Source organism: Staurois parvus, unplaced genomic scaffold (genome assembly GCF_062004578.1).
Source record: "Staurois parvus isolate SC_StPar_1 unplaced genomic scaffold, SC_StPar_1.0 ptg000096l, whole genome shotgun sequence".
Classification (NCBI taxonomy): domain Eukaryota; kingdom Metazoa; phylum Chordata; class Amphibia; order Anura; family Ranidae; genus Staurois; species Staurois parvus.
In genome coordinates this window covers 6,913,766-6,936,600 of record NW_028317892.1, presented here as the reverse complement: position 1 = coordinate 6,936,600, position 22,835 = coordinate 6,913,766, and the positions used below count along the sequence as shown (strand labels likewise).

The 22,835-nt window shown below is 39.6% G+C and overlaps 1 protein-coding gene across 1 annotated transcript in view; it reads right to left on the bottom strand.

The window, feature by feature from the left end:
- Window positions 1-12,036: 12,036 nt before the first annotated feature.
- The window catches only part of DGKQ (diacylglycerol kinase theta), a 278,163-nt gene continuing 267,364 nt past the window's right edge, over window positions 12,037-22,835 (bottom strand). The window contains exon 23 of the mRNA XM_089670873.1: window positions 12,037-21,826. Within this exon, the coding sequence (XP_089526999.1) occupies window positions 21,728-21,826 (99 nt within the window). The 3' untranslated portion in view covers window positions 12,037-21,727. The remainder of the gene's footprint in view (window positions 21,827-22,835) is intronic.

The following is a 22,835-nucleotide window of genomic DNA, read 5'->3' as shown; positions in this document are numbered from 1 at the left end:
CGGGCTGCTGGGAGGAGGTCTGTTTTCAAGATCTTATCAGTACTGCTGATATCTTCACTATGCCCCGGCCTGGCTGGCCCGTATGGGCTTTGGGTCGGCATCCTCGTGTCGTGTTGTGGCCTCGAGGGTGCTGGTCTGTGGCACATGTTTTGGGCCTGTCTAGACCTTGCTTCATACTGGCAGGACCAATGTTGTTTTTTTTTTTTTACGTAACCTTGAATTTGCCAGTGCCATGTGCCCCAGAAGTTGGCTTGTTGGGTATATTGAACAATTTTGTCCCACACACTCTACAATATTGCTACGTTTGCGTCTGTTTTATGCTAGAAAACTTGTTTTGCTGAATTGGAAGAGCGATACTCTGCCCTCTATATACCGATTTTATCACACGGTTAATCAGTTACTGTCCCAATATAAGCTGATCTATAAAAGATAGGCCTGTCCCAAAAAATGTACGAAAATTTGGCAGCCTTGGCTAGATATAGCAGATTCTTTTTGGGGAGATGTTCTCTTGTCACAACCATTGTCACAGGGTTCTATGGTTTGAGTGGCCGGATTTTACATGCTACTGATTTGTAAGGGAGTTGATGGTGCGGGTGTTTGTGCTTGTTTGTGACTGTTGTGCGTGTTTGGCTGCTGTTTTATGTTTCTGACTCCTTACCTGTATTGTTATTATGTTGTCTCGTGATTATCCTTTGTCATATGTATTGGGTTTCTTGCCTATGACAGTTTGATGTTTGGTTTTTGTTTTGGATCCCCTTTTCTGTATTTATGTACCCTTATTTTTAATTTTTTTTAGTTTGAACTCTTGTTATTATTTGTCTCTTCCTTGTTCTGATTTTTGTTTGTGTTTCATAAATGCAAAATAAACACCTTTTAAAAAAAAAAAAACAAACAGACTCAGCACTCCATAATGAAGTTAATAATGCATTTTTTCTACAGAGGGTAAAATCAAATATAGTATCAACTATGCTAATAGAAACAGAAATGTAGAAAAGTCCTAGATAAGTTTCCAATGAAAACAAAAATAAAAAAGCACATCTAGAAAAATGAAAACATTTATAATCACCGCAGACAGACATTTATATAAATGCATACAAGGGTATCTTTTCAATAATGGAACCAAAAAATAATGTACCTTGAAGTCATATGTAAACCTCTAACTGCAATATACAATTTGCCCACTAGATGGTAGTTTGAAAACACTATGGGTACAAAAACAACCACCAAAGCTATAAAGCGTACCATGGTTTTATATTTTAAGCTTTTTACGATAATGCATCTATGGCCAGATTTTGACCTTGGGGGGCCCAGGGCACTTCAGGTTCAGGGGACACCTTATATAGAGACTTGATTTACAATTCTCAATTACAATCAGACATTTTTATAATGCTTGACTTGTCATTCTGAGGTCACGCATACACACACGCAGCCATAGGCCACCTTCCTTACGAAAGTAAGCATTCTGTGGGGTTGATTTTAAATACAATACCAGTCCAGAGTAAAAACTATTTTGCAGATGATGGCAGGCAAAATATAACTTACCAAGATAGATTTAATAAAAGAAAATATTTGTATTACTATAAATGTTATATTTCATTATGTATGTTTTTAAAACATTATATTGTTTAATATAATTTTTCTATGGGGGGGGGGGGGTCTCTGTCAGGGGGCCCTGGACAATTGCCCCCTTTTAAATCCAGCCTATATAAATTAACCCACAACTGCATATATATTACATCAAATACTAGAAGTACTAAAACAATTGATGTACAAATTAATATAAAATATTCAGCAGTTTTCCCTATAAAAAAATCTTACTTGACCTTTTGACATTAAACCTCTTGTCCCACGTATCCTTTTAGTGCACCTAAAGTAGTTCTAAAGCCTGGCCATTTTTTTACCTTAAGTGCCAGTTCATGCTATTGCAGTGCAGGAAACTTCATGTAATTGGACAGGAATTGCACAGTATTCCTGTTCAAATCACATGCGACTCTTTGCAGTGCGATTTGAGCCATTCCTTTTGTAAGGCTCAAATCGCACCTCACCCACAGGAAAGGTGCATACACCTTTTTTTTCACACTGGAATCCGATCGAATGGGTGTTCACACCCATGTGATCCAATTCAGCCAATTGCACTGCATTCTGCGAACCGTTTTTGAGGTGTCGGCAACAAAAAGACACCCACAGCGTTTTAGTTAGGGGTATCAGACTAAAGGTGGCTGAATGCAAATGCAGGCCACACTTTTCACATTTGTAAAAAATGTTGAAAAACATTTATCATTTTCCTTCCACTTCACAATTATGTGCCACTTTTTGTCGGTTTATCACATAAAATCCCAATAAAATACATTTACATTTTTGGTTGTACATTGGCAAAATGTGGAAACTTTCAAGGGGTATGAATACTTTTTCAAGACAATGTAAGGAAAATAGTGTGCAGTCCTGGCGTGAGATCACCAAATCCCACTCCGAATCTGGTAAGACTAGCAGTGAAAGGCAGCTGTACCTTATATCTCACAATGCAGAGGAATGACAGACAATAGGCACAATTTTCAGGTTACGATTTAGGAATAACACTTCTAGTTGTTTTGTATAACTTGGAAATACTCTGCTCAAAAAATTAAAGGAACACTTTGAAAACACATCAGATCTCAATGGGGAAAAATATTATGCTGGATATCTATACTAATATGGACTGAGTATTGTTTGTAAGCTCCACGAGCAGGGCCCTCCTATTCCTTCTGTACTGAAGTGTATTGTAATTGTACTGCTTCCCGTTATATTGTAAAGCGATGCGCAAACTGTTGGCGCTATATAAATCCTGTATAATAATAATAATAATGTGTTAAGAACATACATATGCCCTATCGTTCGATGGAAGTGAAAATTAACCTACAGAGAACTGAATTCAAAACTCCTTGAAAATCAAAATGAAAAAATGATGCAGCAGGCTAGTCCAATTTGCTGAAATTTCATTGCAGCAACTCAGAATGGTACAAATAGTAGTTGGAATGGCCCCCATGTGCTTGTATACATGCCTGATAACATTGGGGCCTGTTCCTAATGAGACGCGGATGGGGTCCTGGGGTATTTCCTCCCAGACCTGGACCAGGGCATAACAGAGCTCCTGGACAGTCTGAGGTGCAACCTGGGCATCGGATGGACCGAAACATGATATCCCAGAGGTGTTCTATTGGATTTAGGCCAGGCGAGCATGGGGGCCATTCAATAGTACTAATTCCTTCATCCTCCAGGAACTGCCTGCATACTCCCACCACATGAGGCCAAGCATTGTCGTGCACCATGAGAAAGACAGGACCCACTACACTGGTGTAAGGTCTGACAATAGGTCCAAGGATTTCATCACGATACCCAATGGCAGTCAGGGTGCCATTGTCTAGCCTGTAGAGGTCTGTGCATACCTCCAAGGATATGCCACCCCAGACCATCACTGACCCACCACCAAAACAGTCATGGTGAAGCATGTTACAGGCAGCATAACGTTCTCCACAGCTTCTCCAGACCCTTTCATGTCTGTCACATGGGCTCAGGGTGAACCTGCTCTCTTCTGTGAAAAGCACAGGGCACCAGTGGTGGACCTGCCAATTCAGGTGTTCAATGGCAAATGCCAATCGAGCTCTATGGTGCCGGGCAGTGAGCACAGGGCCCACTAGAGGACATTGGGCCCTCAGGCCACCCTCATGAAGTCTGTTTCTGACATTTTGGTCAGAGACATTCACACCAGTGGCCTGCTGGAGGTCATTTTGTAGGGCTCTGGCAGTGCTCATCCTGTTCCTCCTTGCACAAAAGAGCATATACTGGTGTGATGGGTTAAGGGCCTTCTATAGCCCTGTCCAGCTCTCCTCAAGTAACTGCCTGTCTCCTGGAATCTCCTCCATGCTCTTGAGACTGTGCTGGGAGACGCAGCAAACCTTCTGGCAATGGCACATATTGATGTACCATCCTGGACGAGTTGAACTGCCTGTGCAACCTCTGTAGGGTCCAGGTATCACCTCACTCTACCAGTAGTGACACTGACCCTAACCATGTTGCCGATCTAGTGCACCCGTTAATTTCAAAGTAACTGAAACTAATTAACAACCCCCCTCTGCTACATAACTGACCAGATCAATATCCCAGGAGTTTAATTGACTTGATGCTATACTCTGATTAAAAGTGTTCCTTTAATTTTTTTGAGCACTGTAATTCATATTTTTTTAAGTCAGATGATGATGCACTTTAAAATAAAATTTGTCAGTGCCTTGTAATTGTGGGGTTCACGCTCTGGGATACAAGTGTTAAATGTTGACTGCTCATACCTATACCTGTGTAGCACTTACCCCACTAATGTAAGGGTCCCTCGATTCCAGATGTCAACAACCCTTCCGCAATGTCTCACCCTCTGACACATCAAGGCTAAGGAAGAAAGATTTATTTGGGATAAACACCCTTTAAAGTGGTTGTAAACCGCAGACATGAAATAGGAAGAAAGCATATCCTTCTATAGTGTGTGCTCAGTCCAGAGCATTGTTATTTTTGTCTGCTGCTTCGATCCTGGCTATCAGCTTGAGTCACTTCTGACAAACGTCACTGACACCAAGAGAAAAAAAAGTGATGGGAAGGGCACAGCTTGTGATTGACAGCCTCAGCTCTGTTCCTGTGAGCTGTGTGAAAGGGAAGGGGGGGGGTGTCTTCTCCCTCAAATCAGCTCTCAGAGCTCTTCTCACTGAGTGTAACTTCAGCCTTCTGCTTTTCAGAGCTGAGAGGTCCTGTGTAAATTCGGCACTTTGAGTGAATGTAGGAGACGGACAACTGTACAACTTCTGTAAGGATATTTTTTTTTTTTTCTTCATCTCTCTGTATCACCTGAGGCGAGTCACTTATAAGTAAAAGGTTCACAACCGCTCTACAGCAACAATAAAAAAAAAAAAAAAGCTATTGCAATTAACAGGTACACAGTAAAACAGGATTTTTTGTTACTCACTGTAAAATCCCTTTCTCTGAGTTTATTGACTGAGACAGCCTCTTCCTATTCTTGACCATGGGGTTTATAGCGCCATCTACAAGAGTAGGACTCTAGACAGAAAATGAACACAGCACCGCCTACGGGCAGTCCTAGCTGGTATAAACCAACAAGCCAGCTAGTCACCAAGCAGTACAAGTAAAAAAAGAACCAAAACGGAGGGGTGATGTGTCTGTCACTGAGAAAGGTATTTTACAGTAACAAAAAAAAAAAAATCTTGTTTCGCTTACGTCCATTGACAGGCACAGCCTCCTATTCTAGACCATTGGGACATCCCAAAGCAGTGTCTCAATAAGGGGTGGGCAAAAACAAAAACAGAAGCAAAATGCCAACCACCCAAAGACCCCCCCCAAAAACAAGGAAGCTCCAACAGCAGCAGCAAAACCTTGTGCCCAAAAGAAGCACCCGAAGATGTCACCCAGCAACGGGTAAAAATTTTGTAAAAGTATGCACAGATGGCAAGGCAGTCGCCTTGCAACCCTGAGACACAGATGTCTTATGCTGGATGCCTAAGAGGCACCACTAGCTCTAATGGAGAGTGCTAGAATGGGAAAGGGAGCATTGTGCCCCCTAACGGTAAAAACCTAAACAATCAATTTCAAAATCCCTTGGGAAACAGTGGTGGAGCAGGCCATACCCAAGCCCGACTGATCACAAAAAGAGGATCAGACTTCTGGAATAAAGCCATAGCAGACAGGTATGCATGAACCATCCGATACACATCCATGGATTGCAGCACAACTCCCTTAGGGTGTGAAGGGCATAGACACAGGGGAAGGAGGACAATGTTCTCAAACAGGTGAAAATCTACAGAAGGAAGAAGGGACGTGGACAGAGAGTCTCTTCATCGCTGTGTAAAACCTTTAAGAAAACCTACGCAATGAAGCTGTCAGCACTGACACCCAATAGGGGATGAAGAGAAGGCCCTATACGGTCAACCTTGTGGATGAAGGTACGAAAAAAGGAGTGCATAGCCAAGGGTCATTGAAATAGACCACCAGGGCAGAAAACCTGGCCCTACATGGTGGCAAGGCAAGCTTTTGTGCAACACCCCATTTGAGAAGACAAAATTCAGAGTCACCGAGAAGGAGCATGGATGGACACCCAAGGCAATATAAGACTTCCAGATGCAAAGCTAAATCTCCCGAGAAATAGACCTGGACGAAGTGAACATAGTAGAGAACACCGAGCCTGACAGTTCCTGACTCTCCAAACCTGGCATTCAAACAGCCATGCTGCCAGGCCAGAGACAGCCAGCAGAGTGGAAAATCCATCCAAGATAAAGGAGATTGTCATGAAGGGTCAGCTACCAGGGAGCATCCATGACCAGAGCCACCAGAAGACTGGAATTTCTTTGGCCACTATCCTGCGCAGCAAGTGAAGAGCGCAGCTTGGAGCAAGGAAACACAGAAGTGAGGACAGATCCAACAGTGCATCTACCAGAGGGCTGCGCTCTCCCACAACCCGCAGCAACTTCCTGCTGAGATGAGACATCGGCAAGGCCATGTGGGTGGTCCCCCAGTACAGCAGCAGAGCTGAAGAAACACGTGTAAGTGTAAAACCACTACCCCAATCCAGCATCTGCTGCCTGAGGTAATCTTCCTGCCAGTTTTGATAGGCTTTTGAAGTGCATGGTGGAGAAAGCTGGAACAAACTGCTCCATCCACCACAGGATGAGGAAAACCTCCGGTGCCATTGCCGTGCTCTTTTTTTCTGACCAGGAACATTTTCAGCAAGTACAGCAAAAATCTGTTGTTCTTTTCTGATGTGTAGTGTCCTTGTCAGTTCTTGTGATTTGAACTGAAAGCAAAGACAATGTTATATTTCTTCGGTAAACTACTAATCTCATTACTCCAACGTGTCATAGAGATGGGCATAAGCAGACATGTTTGAAGCGTGCATGAAAATCATGGCTACCTTCATAGATATGGAATGATGTTATTCGCATCATTAAAAGGTGAAAATAAAGGAAAAAAAGATTGAAAGCAGAAAACTAATGCAGCTATCACAATTACTGGTATGCCACAATATTTTTCTATTTGTATGGATTTAGATACAATGTAACCACTTCAATACTGGTCACTTTCACTTCCTTCCTGTGCAGGCCAATTTTCAGCTTTCCGCACTGTCCCACTTTGAATGACAGTTATACCTTTATGCAACACTTTAGATAATTACATTGTTATGTTTTGAGACAAATAGAGCATTCTTATGGTGGTATTTACTCATCACTGTGTTTTGTTTTTATTTTTGCTATATAAATGAAACCAATACTGAAAAGTATGAAAAAAAAGGTTTTAGTTTCTGTTATACAATATTGCAAATAATCTTTCTTCATACATTTGCATCAAAATGTATTCTGCTACATTTCTTTAGTAAAAATAACCCCAATCAGTGTACATTATTTAGCCGGTTTGAAAGTTAGAGTCTTTAAACAATGGAATTTACAGTATATTTGATCATTCCTGATGTACTGATAGTCTATCTCATTTCCTGATGCCCTAAAATGTCAGGACAGTACAAATACCCCCCCACCCCACCCCTCCAACTCACTCCTTTTTGCAAAGTAGACAGTCCAAGGTATTTAGTAAGAGGCATGGTGAGTTTTTAAAGTTATCTCTTCGTCAACATTTTTTTGGAAAATTAACAAATTAATTTTTTCCCACAAAGTAGCCATTTTAAAAAGTAATTTCTCACACACAGCATAGGCATACTTATAATTACACCCAAAAACACATTCTGATATGCCTCTCAAATATGGGGATACCACATGTGTAAGACTTTTTCACAGTCTAGATACAGTTGCAAGGAAAAGTATGTGAACCCCTTGGGATTACGTGGAGTTTTGCATGAATTGGGCATAAAATGTGCTCTGAACGTCATCTAAGTCACAAGAATAGAAGAACACAGTCTGCTGAACATAATACTACACAAACATTAGATGTTGTCATGGTTTAATTGCACATAACATGTAAACATTCACAGTGCAGGGAGGAAAAAGTATGTGAGGCCCTAGCTTAATGACTTCTCCCAAAGCTAATTGGAGCCAGGAGTGAGCCAGCCTTGACTCCAATCAGTGTGATGATATTGGATGTGTTGCTGACAGCTGTCCTGCCCTTAAAAAACACACACCTGTTTTGGGTTTACTGGTTTCAAGAAGCACTGTCTGATGTGAACCATGCCTCGCAGAAAAGAGCTCTCAGAAGACCTACGATCAAGAATTGTTGACTTGCATGAAGCTGGAAAGGGTTACAAAAGTATCTCCAAAAGCCTTATGTTCATGTGTCCACGGTAAGACAGACTGTCTACAAATGGAGAAAGTTTAGCACTGTTGCTACTCTCCCTAGGCGTTGTCGTCCTGTAAAAATGACTGCAAGAGCACAGCGCAGAATGCTGCATGAGGTAAAGAAGAATCCCAGAGTGTCAGCTAAAGACCTACAGAAATCTCTGGCACATGCTAACATTTTTGTTGACACATCTACAATAAGGAAAACATGAAACAAGAATGGAGTACATGGGAGGACACCACGGAGGAAGCCATTGCTGTCCAAAAAGAATATTGCAGCATGTTTGAAGTTTGCAAAAGAGCACCTGGATGTTCCACAGCACTACTGGCAAAATATACTGTGGACAGATGAAACCAAGATTGAGTTGTTTGGGAAGAACACACAACACTATGTGTGGAGAAAAAAAGGCACAGCACACCAACATCAAAACCTCATCCCCACTGTAAAACATGGCGGAGGGAGCATCATGGTTTGGGGCTGCTTTGCTGCCTCAGGGCCTGGACGGATTGTTGTCATTGATGGGAAAATGAATTCCAGAATTTATCAAGACATTTTGCAGGAAACCGTATGATCATCTGTCCGCCAACTGAAGCTCCGCAGAGGATGGGTGATGCAACAGGACAATGACCCAAAGCATACAAGTAATTCAACAAAACAATGGCTGCAACAGCACAGAATACACCTTCTGGAGTGGCCCAGTCAGAGTCCTGACCTCAACCCGATTGAAATGCTGTGGCATGACCTTAAGAGAGCGAATCACACCAGACATCCCAAGAATATTGCTACACTGAAACAGTTTTGTGAAGAGGAGTGGTCCAAAATTACTCCAGATCGTTGTGCAGGTCTGATCTGCAACTACAGGAAACGTTTGGTTGAGGTTATTGCTGCCAAAGGAGGGTCAACCAGTTCACATACTTTTTCCTCCCTGCACTGTGAATGTTTACATGTTATGTGCAATTAAACCATGGCAACATCTAATGTTTGTGTAGTATGTTCAGCAGACTGTGTTCTTCTATTGTTGTGACTTAGATGATGTTCAGAGCACATTTTATGCCCAATTCAGGCAAAACTCCACGTAATCCCAAGGGGCTCACATACTTTTTCTTGCAACTGTACATAGAGGGGTCCCAAATCCAAGGAGCACCTTTGGGCTTTAAAGGGGCATAAATTACACATATATTATGCATCTAATTTCTTGACTACCTGTCACATATTGGAGGCCCTGGAGAAACAGGACAGTGGAAACACCCACAAAAGAAAACACTCCAGGGTATTATTTGAAAGGCATAGTGAGTCTTTTGTACATGCCATTTTCACCACAAGTTTTTTTGAAAATGCAGGAAAGAAAATGAAAATGTATTTTTGTTACATAATGTTATCAAGTAGTTCTAACAAACAGTATAGGCAGACTTGAAATTACTCCCTAAAGCACATTCTGTTACTCCTCCCCAAGTATAGGAATACCATGTATGTGTGATTTTTTTTTTTTTTTTTTTAACAGCCTAGTCACACAAAGGGGCCCAAAATCCAAGGAGCGCTTTCAGGCGGCTGTCTACGGGCATAAATTACGCATCTAAGTTCTTGACTACCTATTACATTTTTGGAGGCGCTGGAACACCAGGACAGTAGAAATACCCATAAAATTACCACAGTTTGGAGAGTAAACACCCCAAAAGTATTTTTTTTTAAAAGTCATGAGTTTTTTGAAGACTTAAATTTATTGCCACAAGTTTTTGGAAAATGCGGAAAGAAAGGGAAATTGATTTTTTTTTTTTTTTTACACAAAGTTGCCAATTTATTAAGATATTTCTCACATGCAGCATAAGTATACTTAGAATCACACCCCAAAGCACATTCTGCTACTTCTCCTGAGTATGGCGAAAACACGTGAGACTTTTCAGTGCCATGGACTGGTTATGTACCAGACACTGTCTTGTGTATCACACAAATCAACCAATTGTGTCAAAACCAATGTACTATAATGGTCACCTCTGTATGAATGGTCAGGGAATATAGTGTAGTGTAGAGTCAGCTATAGCAGTTCCAGTTTCTATAAGACAAACAAGCCTAGTATACTGGTACATGACTACCCAGGCAATTCAGGCTGCTGGCAGAGACATGGTTAGCAAACAGGCAAAGATACGGTCCAGGCAGCCAGCAGAAATGTGGTCAATAAATAGGCCATGGTTAGTACAAGCAGTGGGCAGAAGCAACACTGTACTGGTGTGGCGGTGATCAGGGACACTAACTGGTGTGGAGGTGATCAATGAAGCTTTAACTGGTTTGGTGGTGATCAGGGACAATATGACTGGTGTAGCAGTAATTAGGAACAATAAGACTGGTTTGGCAGTGATTATGGACAACATGACTGGTGCGGTGTCAATCAGGGATACAGTAAGTGGTATTGTGATAATCAGGGACAATAAAACTGGTGCAATGGTGATTAGGGACACAGAGAATGGCAGTGATTAGGCACACTGAGTGGGTGGTGGTGGTTAAGGGAGTGAACTGTGGAACACTGACTGGCAGCACTGGTCTGATGACATTGTACTGCTGTGGCGGTGATCAGAGATAATGGATGGTGGCACTGACATTGATAGTGATATCAAAGCAGTCAGCCATTGTACATGATTACTGCCACAGCAGTACTATGTCACCACAGCAACACTGCACTTGCTTTGTCGACAGTATGCACAAAAAATGTTAATTTTTTTCAAAATTATTTTTCCTTTTACATTCATTTTTTTTTTTTTTTACATATTGTCACCAGAGCAGTGCAGTGTCATCATAACACTTTACTACTCTGGGAAGGATGATCAGGGTTTTCTTTTTTCACACAGATTTCTTATTACGGTGATCAATCTGTAACAATGCTCAAAGGTTTCATTCATGACACCTTGCTTACTACTGTGATTGGTCACAATTGTCACATAGTACAGGACCACTGTGATTGGCCCTGTTACCATGTGATCCCTGTGGCCAATCACAGAGATCACACAATAGTAAGCTAGGCCTTGTGAATGATAGCTTTATTACTATAACTGTGATCGCTGTGATTGGTCACAGCGATCACATGGTACCAGGGGGCACTCACAGCAACACGGTAACATTATCGGTAATTGGCTGTGTCCGGTGGAAACAGCAGCAAACAAGAGATCCCTGTGCTCAAATCCCAACAGCTAGTGCATGCATTTATCCATCAGGTGCTAAAGGCCAGCTTAAGCAGTAGGCCAGCTTAAGCATGTATTGCAATATGTGTGAACTAAATATCCCTATTTATTGCATAGTCTGCTTGAAAGGGTATATACCAGTGTGCAGAGGGTCCTTCAGAATTTCCGGTGGAAACAGCAGGTCACAGATTGCGCCGCTGTAGGCCCTGTGCTTCTGTGAGGATGTTCGGGTATGTCCTCCTGGTACAACACAGCATCCAACTGGCTGTTCATGTAACTTGGCCAAGTGGCAAGCAGTTAAAGTGATTGCTTTTTTGAAAGTAGTACATTTTGAATGTCTTATCTTCCATACTTTTGTTACTGTGTTATATTGAGATAGCAATGCAAACCAACGCAGCCTGCACAGGCTTCATGTATTATGCACCCCAGCAGGGACACAGCAAAGAAAACAGGACAACTTATATTATCATCTTTATCCTAAAAAAAAAAAAATATAATACACACACACACACGAACTTTACACTAATCAGGAAATAAAAACTCTTACAACCAAGTCTTTCATGTTTCACAGAAATTTAATATACTCTCATATATATATATATTTGTATATATAACTTTGATATCCACATATTCACTCAAACATGGGACTCAACTCAGTGCAAATTATAACTAAACAAAAATACAGGTAGCCATTTTGCAAAATATACATTTTTTTCTGTTAGACTCATACTATAACACAACAGCTTTTAAATACAAAAATTTACATTTCTCAAACAAACCATACAATTCACCAACACAGTGGTTTTCAAATTAGACTATAAGACACAAGTGACACCAATAGCATGTCTTCAAGCTTAAACCACACGTAAACGTAAATGGGATGCATATTTTAGGAACAAGAAAAAAGTCAACATTTTTACATATTACAAAACAATAACTTGGCACAATGGGTGGTTGGTGAAGTGATTCATTTTAAAAACTGTTATTACTTTCTACAAACATGCATTTTTCAGATTTTTGATTTTAACAAATAGTACATTTGCTACGAAGAATCTGAAATTGCAGCTAAAAGCAGTCAATATTAGACTGGTGCAACATGAAACTATTGCTTTTAGGTGTGTTTCTGAGCAACAAATAATTGAACATGATTAATGCAGCCAACATTTTAAAAAGATTATTGCACTTCATGTGCAGATCCTTGAGCTATCCCATCATCTATTTATAGTCTAATATTCTACTGAAGGTGCCACTGCTAGCCACCACTAGAGGGAGAACTTAGAAATCCAGTCACCCCAGCCTATCAACCAAAGTTCCGTGAAACCACAAGGTTCCTCCAGAGGTTGCTAGGGGTTCCTTGAGAGATGAGCATTATCTCTAAGCAGGGCATTCTTCCTACTGACCACCAATGCAAGGGGAGTTTTTCCCCACTGACTGCCAATGTAAGGGACATTCTTTTCACAGGCTACCAAAGTACAGAGCATCTTTCCCACTACCAGTGTAAGGAGTCCCTTCTCCTACTTACAGCCAGTGTAAGGGGGCCCTTTTCTCAGTGACCAATACAACGGTATCCTTTTCCCGCTGACAACCAATGTGAACTAGAACTACACTCACCACCAATGTAAGAGGATATTTCACTGACCACCAGTGTAAGCTGATATATTTACACAATTAATGTAAGGGGACTCTTTACCATTGACCACAATATATAACAATATAACATTTTTGTTATTTACTTCCACAAAGGGACACAGGAATTCCAAGACCGTTGGGGTGTACTGTGGCCTACAGGAGGTAAGGAATCCTAAAGACAGGAAAGTTTTAAGCCAGCCCACTCCTGTATAACTGCTCCTCTAACCAGCATGCCTCAGTTTTTTGAGCAAGCAGTACACAGGGGCAGTAAAAAAAAAACAAAACAAAACAAAAACCAAAAAAACAGAGAGGCAGGACATGTGTCTTTTAATGGACTTAAAAAAATACTTTTAAGTACAAAAATCTTATTTCCTCCATCGTCCACTGAGAAACAGCTGGGATGTCCAAAAGCAGTCAAGCGGAAGGCTGGGCAACAGCCACTGACAGAACCAGAAGGGATGAGAAACCATCATGAAAATCTGGAGGAGGAACACCAAATCTGAAATGGATGAAGAAGATGCAGTTCCCTGCAGAGCAGGGAAATCTGCCAACGACCATGAGACACTACAGAGGATCAGCTGAGGGTCAGACTTTGCTGGAGCATGCTTAGAGCTTCTGCAGGCAGACTGCTCCAGTAACTGGGCACAGATAAAAAAAAAAAAATCCAGAGTGGACATGGTGGTTCCTGTGGACATGGGAGAGAACAAAGCTGCAGGAGACTGATTAATGCGACCTAGGTTCCAGACTATAGATGTTAGTTTTTTTTTTTTGAAGATAGCGAGTAAATGCCTCACAAATCTGGATAGCTGGTGCTGATCAGGGTTTTAGGCGGATGGAGGTGACCAAGACTTGAAGAACTGTGGTGCTTCAAGGAGCAGAAGCAGAAGGGTGCTTAGTCTAGGCAGAATGACAGGAAAGTTTGCTGTGTATGCATAATTCCACCTAGTTATTTACTCCATGTTCAGCCCTATCACTGTAAAAGAAAGAAGCAGGAAATTTCAAAACGGCATCCAGCACTGCAAATGCTGAGCTATATCCTTATGCCAGACTGACTGGCTGGCTGTACACACTGAGTCTTCAGAGACAGGGTCACACCAGGGGCTATGCCATGGCTCTGCACCTAAAAAGCACTCTGCAACTAAAACAAAGGTCTGGAAAGTGTCGCAATGTTCAAAGGTTACAGTCCAGGCTAGTCCGAGCTGGGTCAAAGCTAGTGCTGATGAAATGCTGTCAAGGTCAGTGGCTATATAGAGACCAGATCAAGCAACAGTGCAGAGATTTTGAATGAAATCACTGAAGAAAAAACTCAGTAAGGAAAGGCTAGCAAATTAAATAGCTTAACTTGTGTGTTAGCAGAGCTGAAAAAAGGCATCAAACCTCCTTGGACACTAGGAAAACTAGGCATGCTGGGGGAAGGAGGGGTTATACAGTGGTTGGCTTATAACATTTCTGTTTACCAGGGTCGCAACCTCTTGAAAATGCAGTATAATCCAGCTGTTTCTGAACTCCTAGGTGCCTCAGTGGATAATGGTGAAAATATATTTTTTCCTACAGAGCAGTCCTTGGTGTAAAAAATGCCAAGTTCGGCACATTCCTTATTATTTAGTCTTATATTTCCTGCAAATTTAAAGGGTTGAGAAAGGCTGATAGAGCAAATGCAGAGCCCCCTTTGTTTACCCAAATCTCCCTCTAGTAGTATTCAGTAGAAGCTACCTCAGCAAATTTGGAAGCTGCAGGCTGTGGTTAGAGAGACATAATGATCTCTTCAAGTAAAGAGCTATGCCTGCAGGGACATTGATTATTATCTAAAAGTGCTGATATTTAAGGTGACTTAAAATAGGCTTCCAAAAAATAAAAATCAGAAAGAAAGATAATCATGTAATTCCTAGCATATTTAGCTTACCAAAACAAAATAACAAAACTTAAAGAAAAACTGCCATGACCAAACCACCTATCTCAGAGGTGTCTGATGGAAGTTGCTTTTCTCTGACTCGGCTTCATCAATTCAAGTAACTTCACTCATGGAGAATCAGAATAGGTTTAGTTTTACGGTCCTAAGATTAATATACAAGTCAAGGTCTAAAAGATATGACTTACTTCATTGATGAGGAAAGCTTTATAGGTTTGTTTAGTTACAGGCAGGGTTGTTTCACACCTTTAACTCAAATGCTTTTTTTTGAGGTAAAGTGGAAAAATAAATGTATATTCTACCTTTATAAAGAAAAAGATCTTGAGATTGGCGTTACAGCAGCTATGTTTCTTGACACATTGCCAAGCTAGGTTAGGTAAACACTAAACCCATGCTTTGCTCATGCATTACGGGTAGGTGGCACACCACCTGCATACATCTACATTTGCTTTGCTTACCCCCAATGCTCTGTTCGGCTTCCAGTAATGAACAGAAATTCCTGATAAATACAGCTATGGAGGAGCATGTGACACTTCCTTTCCTCACAAAATTGAGCACCAGGTGCTTACATGACAGCAGGGAGAGAGAGCAGTTAAAGCAGAACAAAACCCACCGATTTAACAGTTTCCCCAAAAAAGCTCAAATTGGAAATGTTCAATAAATGTTACTAAATTTTCAGTAAAACTCACTGCAGTGTTTTCATTTACATTCTGCTTGCCATCACATGTGCAGTGTATGCTACGTTCGAGGCAAGTCTCTGTGGCTGTCACAGTTGCCAGTGTGCCTTTGTCAGCTCTCAATCGATCTTCTGAGACCTCAAATGACAGATATCATAGCTAGTCACATGTTCAGCATGCTGGCAACTGCAGACCTAAACAGGGGGCTAAGATGGCATTGTCCTCAGTTGAAAGAAAGATAAGAGGATTTAGTTTCCCTTTGAACAAACCAGTTGATTTGCCCTGAAAGTTTCAATTCAATATTTTGAGTTGCAGTGGTCACCTTGACATTTTAAACAGAGTGCATTACTTGTTTTAACATTCGATGATGATTTCATCTAGTCCCTGTTCACATCTGGACATGGTGGAAATGTGGTCAGATATACATGGTTCTGCCCACATTTCCGTAAATGCGAGAAAAATTTGCAACACGCTTGTGGTGCCATTATTTCTTAATGTAACCCCAAACACAAGTAGCAGTCATGCATTTTCATTGTGTCAAATCAAGCAAAAACACGCAAAAGTGTGTGTTGCAAAATGTGCTTGGTTCAATGCCAAAATTTGGCACATGGGCTTCTTTTGGCACTTTTTTTGGAGCAGAGGGAGGCCCACTCAAATAACGTGCAAAAAACATGTTGTGGGAGCATTGCTCAGATGTGAACAGGGCATAAAGTTTTTCTTTATATTAAAAAATATGCTAATAGAAGACAAGAAAATGTTGCTAGTCACTCTAAGCTGCCACTACAATTTTCGGACTCCATGCTACAAAACACACCAGTACTATAAAGAAAACATCAGTGTGACGGGAAAGCAGTGTTTTCTGCCAAACACAGCATGCCACTAACCAGTTTGTGAAAGATTTCTTTTTACTAACACCAAGCCATGTACTTTTCTGCTTTCTTGAGTTTTCTCTAGGCTTGACGTGATCAAGTAGGACAAAGGTGAAGCAGCACCAGTGCCAATTTATTGTAGCGATGAGTTGCCTTGTGCATCCATTATAGTGGACCTTTCAATTATCTTGCATGTAATTTTGTTAATCATAAACCTAACAAAAATATACCAAAAATCTAAATAGATATAGTTATTAACATCTTCATGGGAGGCAACAGATCAGGAGAAATCAGGTAAAGAAGGCACCATGGAAGAATAGGACTAGCTATAAACTTGACATACAAATAAAGCTTTTCAATATGCTTACATTTTTCATTTGAGCTGTCAACCTCCCACTCCAAATATATTTCTTCCTAAAAGTATTTAGAACCTTTAGGTCAGTAGCTATAATTATTTATTCAGATAAATATCTTTGCTTAAAAGTAACCTTTTCTTTAATATTTATTGTATGAATAAATATATAAATAACATTTACCTGTATTTAAAATTTTACTTGTATGTGCTTATGTTATTCAGAAACCCTGTAATCTGAGAGATACTGTATGTAAGTTGCCTTTACAGACCTTTTAAAAAATGCTAACTGCCTGGCTGTCTCTGACTTCAGCATTACTGACTCATTGACGCAGAACAAGAATGCAGCAACTGAGGTCATGAGGTGTGTCCAGAATATAATGAGAATTAAGTTCCTACACTCGAGAAGGGCTCTGTGATGGGAGAAGTTGGCCAAGGTCCCTTGGAGTGGGGTGCCGGGTATACGTTAGAACACTGATCAGTTGCATTCCAGCCCGAGGCATTCTTTTTTTTGTGACACCCAGTACAAGTGCCTTGTATTACGAAAAAATTCTAGTGAGTTTGGAACAGTGGTATGTGATAAAATTTTGTGTGAAACTGGGTAAAAGTGCATCAGAACTTTGGAAATGTTAAGGAAAGGTTATGGAGAAGCTGCATTATCATCTGAACACGTGTACCAATGGCACAAGGCCATCAAGGAAGAATGAAAAGGTGTTGAAGTCATGATGCCCTTCTTCGTCAAAAAGTTTTTAGTTGCTTGAGACAGTTTTTTTGTGTACGTCCAGAGATCGGCTCAACCTGGATCCTTCATCACGACAACCCCGAGTCACAGTGCTTTGGATGTCTAGAATTTTTGGCTGAAACACATATCACGATACTTCCCCATCAACCCTACAGCCCTGACTTTGGTACAGCCACTACGCAGGCTCTGAACACCATCCCACTTGCAGATTTCCAGGGATGCTATAAAGAATGGAAAAATCATTGGAATGGGTGTGAACACTCACAAGGTGCATACTTTGAAGAAGATGATGTTACATTTTTCAATAAAAGAATTAAAAATAAGAGCACTCATTACTTTCTGGACACACCTCATAAGTCCTGTTCTGGGTGATTGTTCTGGATCAGTAACGCCAGGCAAATATAATTTTCAGGAGAGATCAGCCATGGCAGCCTACATATTTCTCTCAATACCGTTGCTCTTCAAGTCAAAGTTAAATGCAGCAAAGTATATTACTTTTCATTATAGCTTATTATTGAAAATAGTTACTCCTGGTAGTGTTTGTGTTAAGGATTATGAGATAAATATTCTACATGATGGTGATTGTGCACCCGGAAGAGTATTTAAAGTGGCCATACATAGCCAAATCCCAGCCCAATTTGAGCATAACCTGTGATAACAGGACTGGACTTCCCTAGGCAGTAATAATGTATTATTGCACAAAAATACACTTCCTACTTGATGAAACATCTCTGAAGTGATTCCCTTTGTTATATAAAAATATGAATGAAGCATTTGCCATGTGTGCACCATGTTCACCTGTTAGCCAACTTGTACATTAGAAAACAACGGGTCTTAATGGGATTAAGAAAAATTAGAGGTCACCTTGTCTAGCTAAATTTTAATTATTCAGCTTTTCAAGAATGTGTAAATATAATCACCATACTGAATATATTTGGAAAGTCTGAAAAGACTTGTTTTTAAAATCTACAACAATGAAGGTACCTTTATACACAGCAGTGTTTTATCTTACCTCAATAACTTATTTCTTTCAAGTAAAAAAAATGTATATGCTATGACACCATTTTAAGCTTAATTAATTGAAAGGATATCAATTATTTTGCTAAATAAAAGTAATTACTGCCAGAAGCGAAACAGTAAGGTTGTGCAAAAAGTAATATTAAGCCAATTTGTCTTTGTTGTAAGATCAAGAAATCATTGGAAATACCTATATTACCAAAATGTGAAGCAAACCCATCACAAGTCTAAGGCCCTGTTTACACATATTGCAGTGACCTGCGTTTTACTGCACTAGAAAAATGTAGGCCACCACAAGGAGATATGGTAAACAATGGTTTTCTGCTTCTAACAAATGTGTAGTGAAAGGGTCTGCTAAATTGGATACGGATTGATTGCATAGTCTAGGCAGGTCCTCATACTAATAAATTTTGGTAAATCTAAATTTGATTGTACAAGGATTGTATGGTCAGATTGTGGTGAGCTTAAGTCTTCTTTGGAGATTTGTTTTGACGATTTCTTTTTGTTTTTTTAAAGAAGACAGCAACAGGGGTGATAGAAGAGGTTTGACTCAAAACTTAAGTTATCCTTCAAGATACTAAAACAGAAAAAAAATAATGGAAAGAGCACAGATCGACATATACAAGAGTCCAAATTCATTTATTGGTATTGTGCTAAAAAAATAGCAAATGTGTTTCGGGGGTCAAAGAAACTCCCCATTTATCTCAGCTTCAGTTAAAAATAAAACTTTGAATGGCCTCAAAAAAATGCTTTCCTGTGTGAATCTGTGCAGGGAAGCTAACTGCTGGATAAGAAGAATTACTGGCCAACAGTATCTGCATTAGCAATCATGATGGACTTTGCAGCACCCTTGAAAAGCAGTCCACAATGGATGACTTTTAGAAGCATTTGACAGGTGGGAAGAAGGTGATATGTTGCCTCCCCCCACCACCTGTTTTAATCCTGTAAACGGCACACCATTGCACTGCAAGTGCGCGCCTTACACACAGTTGTAGGGTGATTGCGGCACAGCCCCATTAACTTGAATCAGTACTGCTATCAAACACAACAGAGGTTATAATTTTTTCAGTGGCATGTGTACACCCAGGTCTGGCTGCCTGCCCCTCCCCCCCGAGCAAGTGGAAACGGGCCCTTACTCTATGCATACACACCATTCTTTACATATTGCTTGACACATGCTGTTATATTTATATGAGCCTAGTTTAATTTAAAAACATCTACAGAAACAGGTATCCACACACAGATCACAGGAATTAGGTTACTTTGCCTTGCAGCACATACATCTCCTGCAGCTAAATTCACAAAACGTAAGTGTGAATACCGAAAAGGCCATACTGCTTGCTAGAACCCGGGAAGCCCATGCAAATGTACATTATAATAAATGCTTCCCACACATTACCAGATATTGCCTTTTATTTTTTAAAGAATTGACCTGAATGGCAAACTGCAGGTCAGCCCACCATAAGGCTGAATGAACAACACTCTACAATACGCAGGTGACACTTTGAAAGCAATGGATTTTCTAATGCAGTAAAATGTATGGCAATGCTTCTGGTGTAAAATAACCTATTAGGAATTTGAGTAATTCAAGACTATGCTTTTTGTTACCAGTGCTGACTGGAATATATGAAAATTATATATATATATATATATATATATATATATATATATATATATATTTATTTATTTATTGAGGTCTCATTTCCATAAGTATTGTTTATACCAACCATTAAATGACACCCCACTATGCACTGTTGACCATATGATATGTGTGTGGATGTATAGCTATATATTTTCACAAACACACAAACCGAAACACACTAGCACTGAGCTTAGAAAACAGAGCAATTTAGGTATTCACATGAACTGTTAAATGTAAATAGCAGTCCCATAAGGTAGTTTAAGTAGGAAAGTATTTGGATATCGGTATGTATAGCTATTTGATGCAATACATATATACACCAAACGTATTACTATTACAACCACATTGTAAAAAAGACACAGTCTTCCGATTTTGCTGAATTACATTCTGGAATCAATAAAAATGTAATTTGTCAAGCACAAACTATAGAAATTTCACTTGTGAAATTTTCAAAACTTGAATTTTTAGCAAATCCTACTAAAAAGCACTTACATACAAGAAAATGACATGAAAGTTAGTTTGTGTTTTTAAATGTGTAGGAATTACTTGCAACACGTTATTTTGACATTGAGGAACCCTCATTTTCTACCACTGCCAAGTTAAATAAATAGAGTTTAGTTGGAAACTATTTCCTTTTTTTATAACAATAAATATATAACATCCTATGGTCAGTAGATATAAAATGCTTACAGTACTAATTGCCATACATTCCATCACAGTATGGAAAACTATGCTCCTAATGTCTTCTTTGTATTTTACTACAAGAAGGATAAAGCTAGACAAATGCTCACAGGGAATGACGGTTTTCCTAAACACTTTCGAGGTCAGATATGTATTGATAATACCTCTTCATAGAAAATTGACTGTCTAAAAATAGTGTTCGTACAGTACAATATGCAGCATGGGATGAGATTTTTCCAGTGAGGCTCTTGATGTGGATTTTAGATACTATGTTTCAGGAGCCTTTTTAAAGTTCTGCCTTTAAACATCAAGCATTTGAATACTAGTCATATAAAAAAAAGGAACAGCAAAAATAAGTGGTAGTTACCCTTTACACCATCTAGGCATAACCAAGTTCTATAGATGGTCCCACCATGGACATTAAACTAAGGGCAACCACAGTGCACCACTGCAGCTGTTTTGTGTCATGCACAAGCAATTGTCACCTTTACAAAGGCAGAAATGAGTCTACAGATACAAGGCAACAACCCTGAATATTTTCAAAGGGTTAATGGAAGCTATAAGGACGAAGATTCTGCAGATAACTGCATATTACATTGACAATATTAGGGATACTGTAGAAGAGTTTTCATCCGGCTAGCCTCTTGCAGTGGAACTCAAGTTTAGATCCCTCATTCCAACCGTTGCTTCACATAAGTGGTTTCCTGGAAGGTTCCCTTTGTGATCTCCCTAACTTCCATTGTTATTCTGTGTAACAGAATCTCCTTTTGTTTCTTTGGAACTTGAAGATTTCTTTTGCTTTTGTTTTGATTTCTTTAGCATGTGAACCTATAAGCATCAAAAAGTACATTTTTATTTATAATGGAAGCCAAAAGGAATTACAACTTAACTTGCCCTCCAGAGGATTTACCCCCCCTTCCTGACCAGAACATTTTTTGCGATACGGAGCTGCGTTACTTTAACTTACAATTGTGCAGTCATGCCAATGCTTTACATAAATGAAATGTAAAGAAAGTGGTATTTGAACACCTCTGCAGTTTTTATTTTTTGCACTATTAACAAAAAAAGACTCACAATTTAAACAAAAAAAACCCACAATATTTTTGACTTTTTGCTATTAAACATTTCCAATAAAAAAAAAAAAAAAAAAATTTCGTCATAACTTTAGGCCAAAATGTATTCTGCTACATGTCTTTGCTAAAAAAAATCCCAATACATGTAAATTACTTGGCTTACATGAAAACGGCACAATTTACTTGTATGATAAATTTCAACAATTCAAAAGAGATTTTTTATTAAAAAAAGTATGAAATTTTATTTTTACAATCTTCAAAAATAAATCTAAAGCTACAATACATATTGCGGCGGTGTCATCAGAGATGGTATCAACCAGCAGGTAATCTTGTTGATGGTGCATTTGGGCGAGGCCCCATCAGGAGGCTTTTGGGCAGCTTTTTTTATCCACTGGTCTCAGTTTTTTCTTTATTAATTTTTGTTTCATCATTTTTGCCTGAGAAATATGAGAAATCCGTGGCTGTGTTCACATAACAATTTGTTCTTAATATTTTCTGGCAGTTTTTACCTCACATGGAATCATACGTCATGCCTTCTTGAGCACTTCTGAAGAAGAGATTTTTCTTGATCTCGAAACGCGTCAAGTACGAACCATGCATGATTAGATTTGCAATACCATCTCTGATGACACCACCGCAATATGTATTGTAGCTTTATATTTATTTTTGAAGATTGTAAAAATAAAATTTCATACTGTTTTTATAAAAAATCTCTTTTGAATTGTTGAAATTTATCATACAAAAGTAAATTGTGCGGTTAAAGT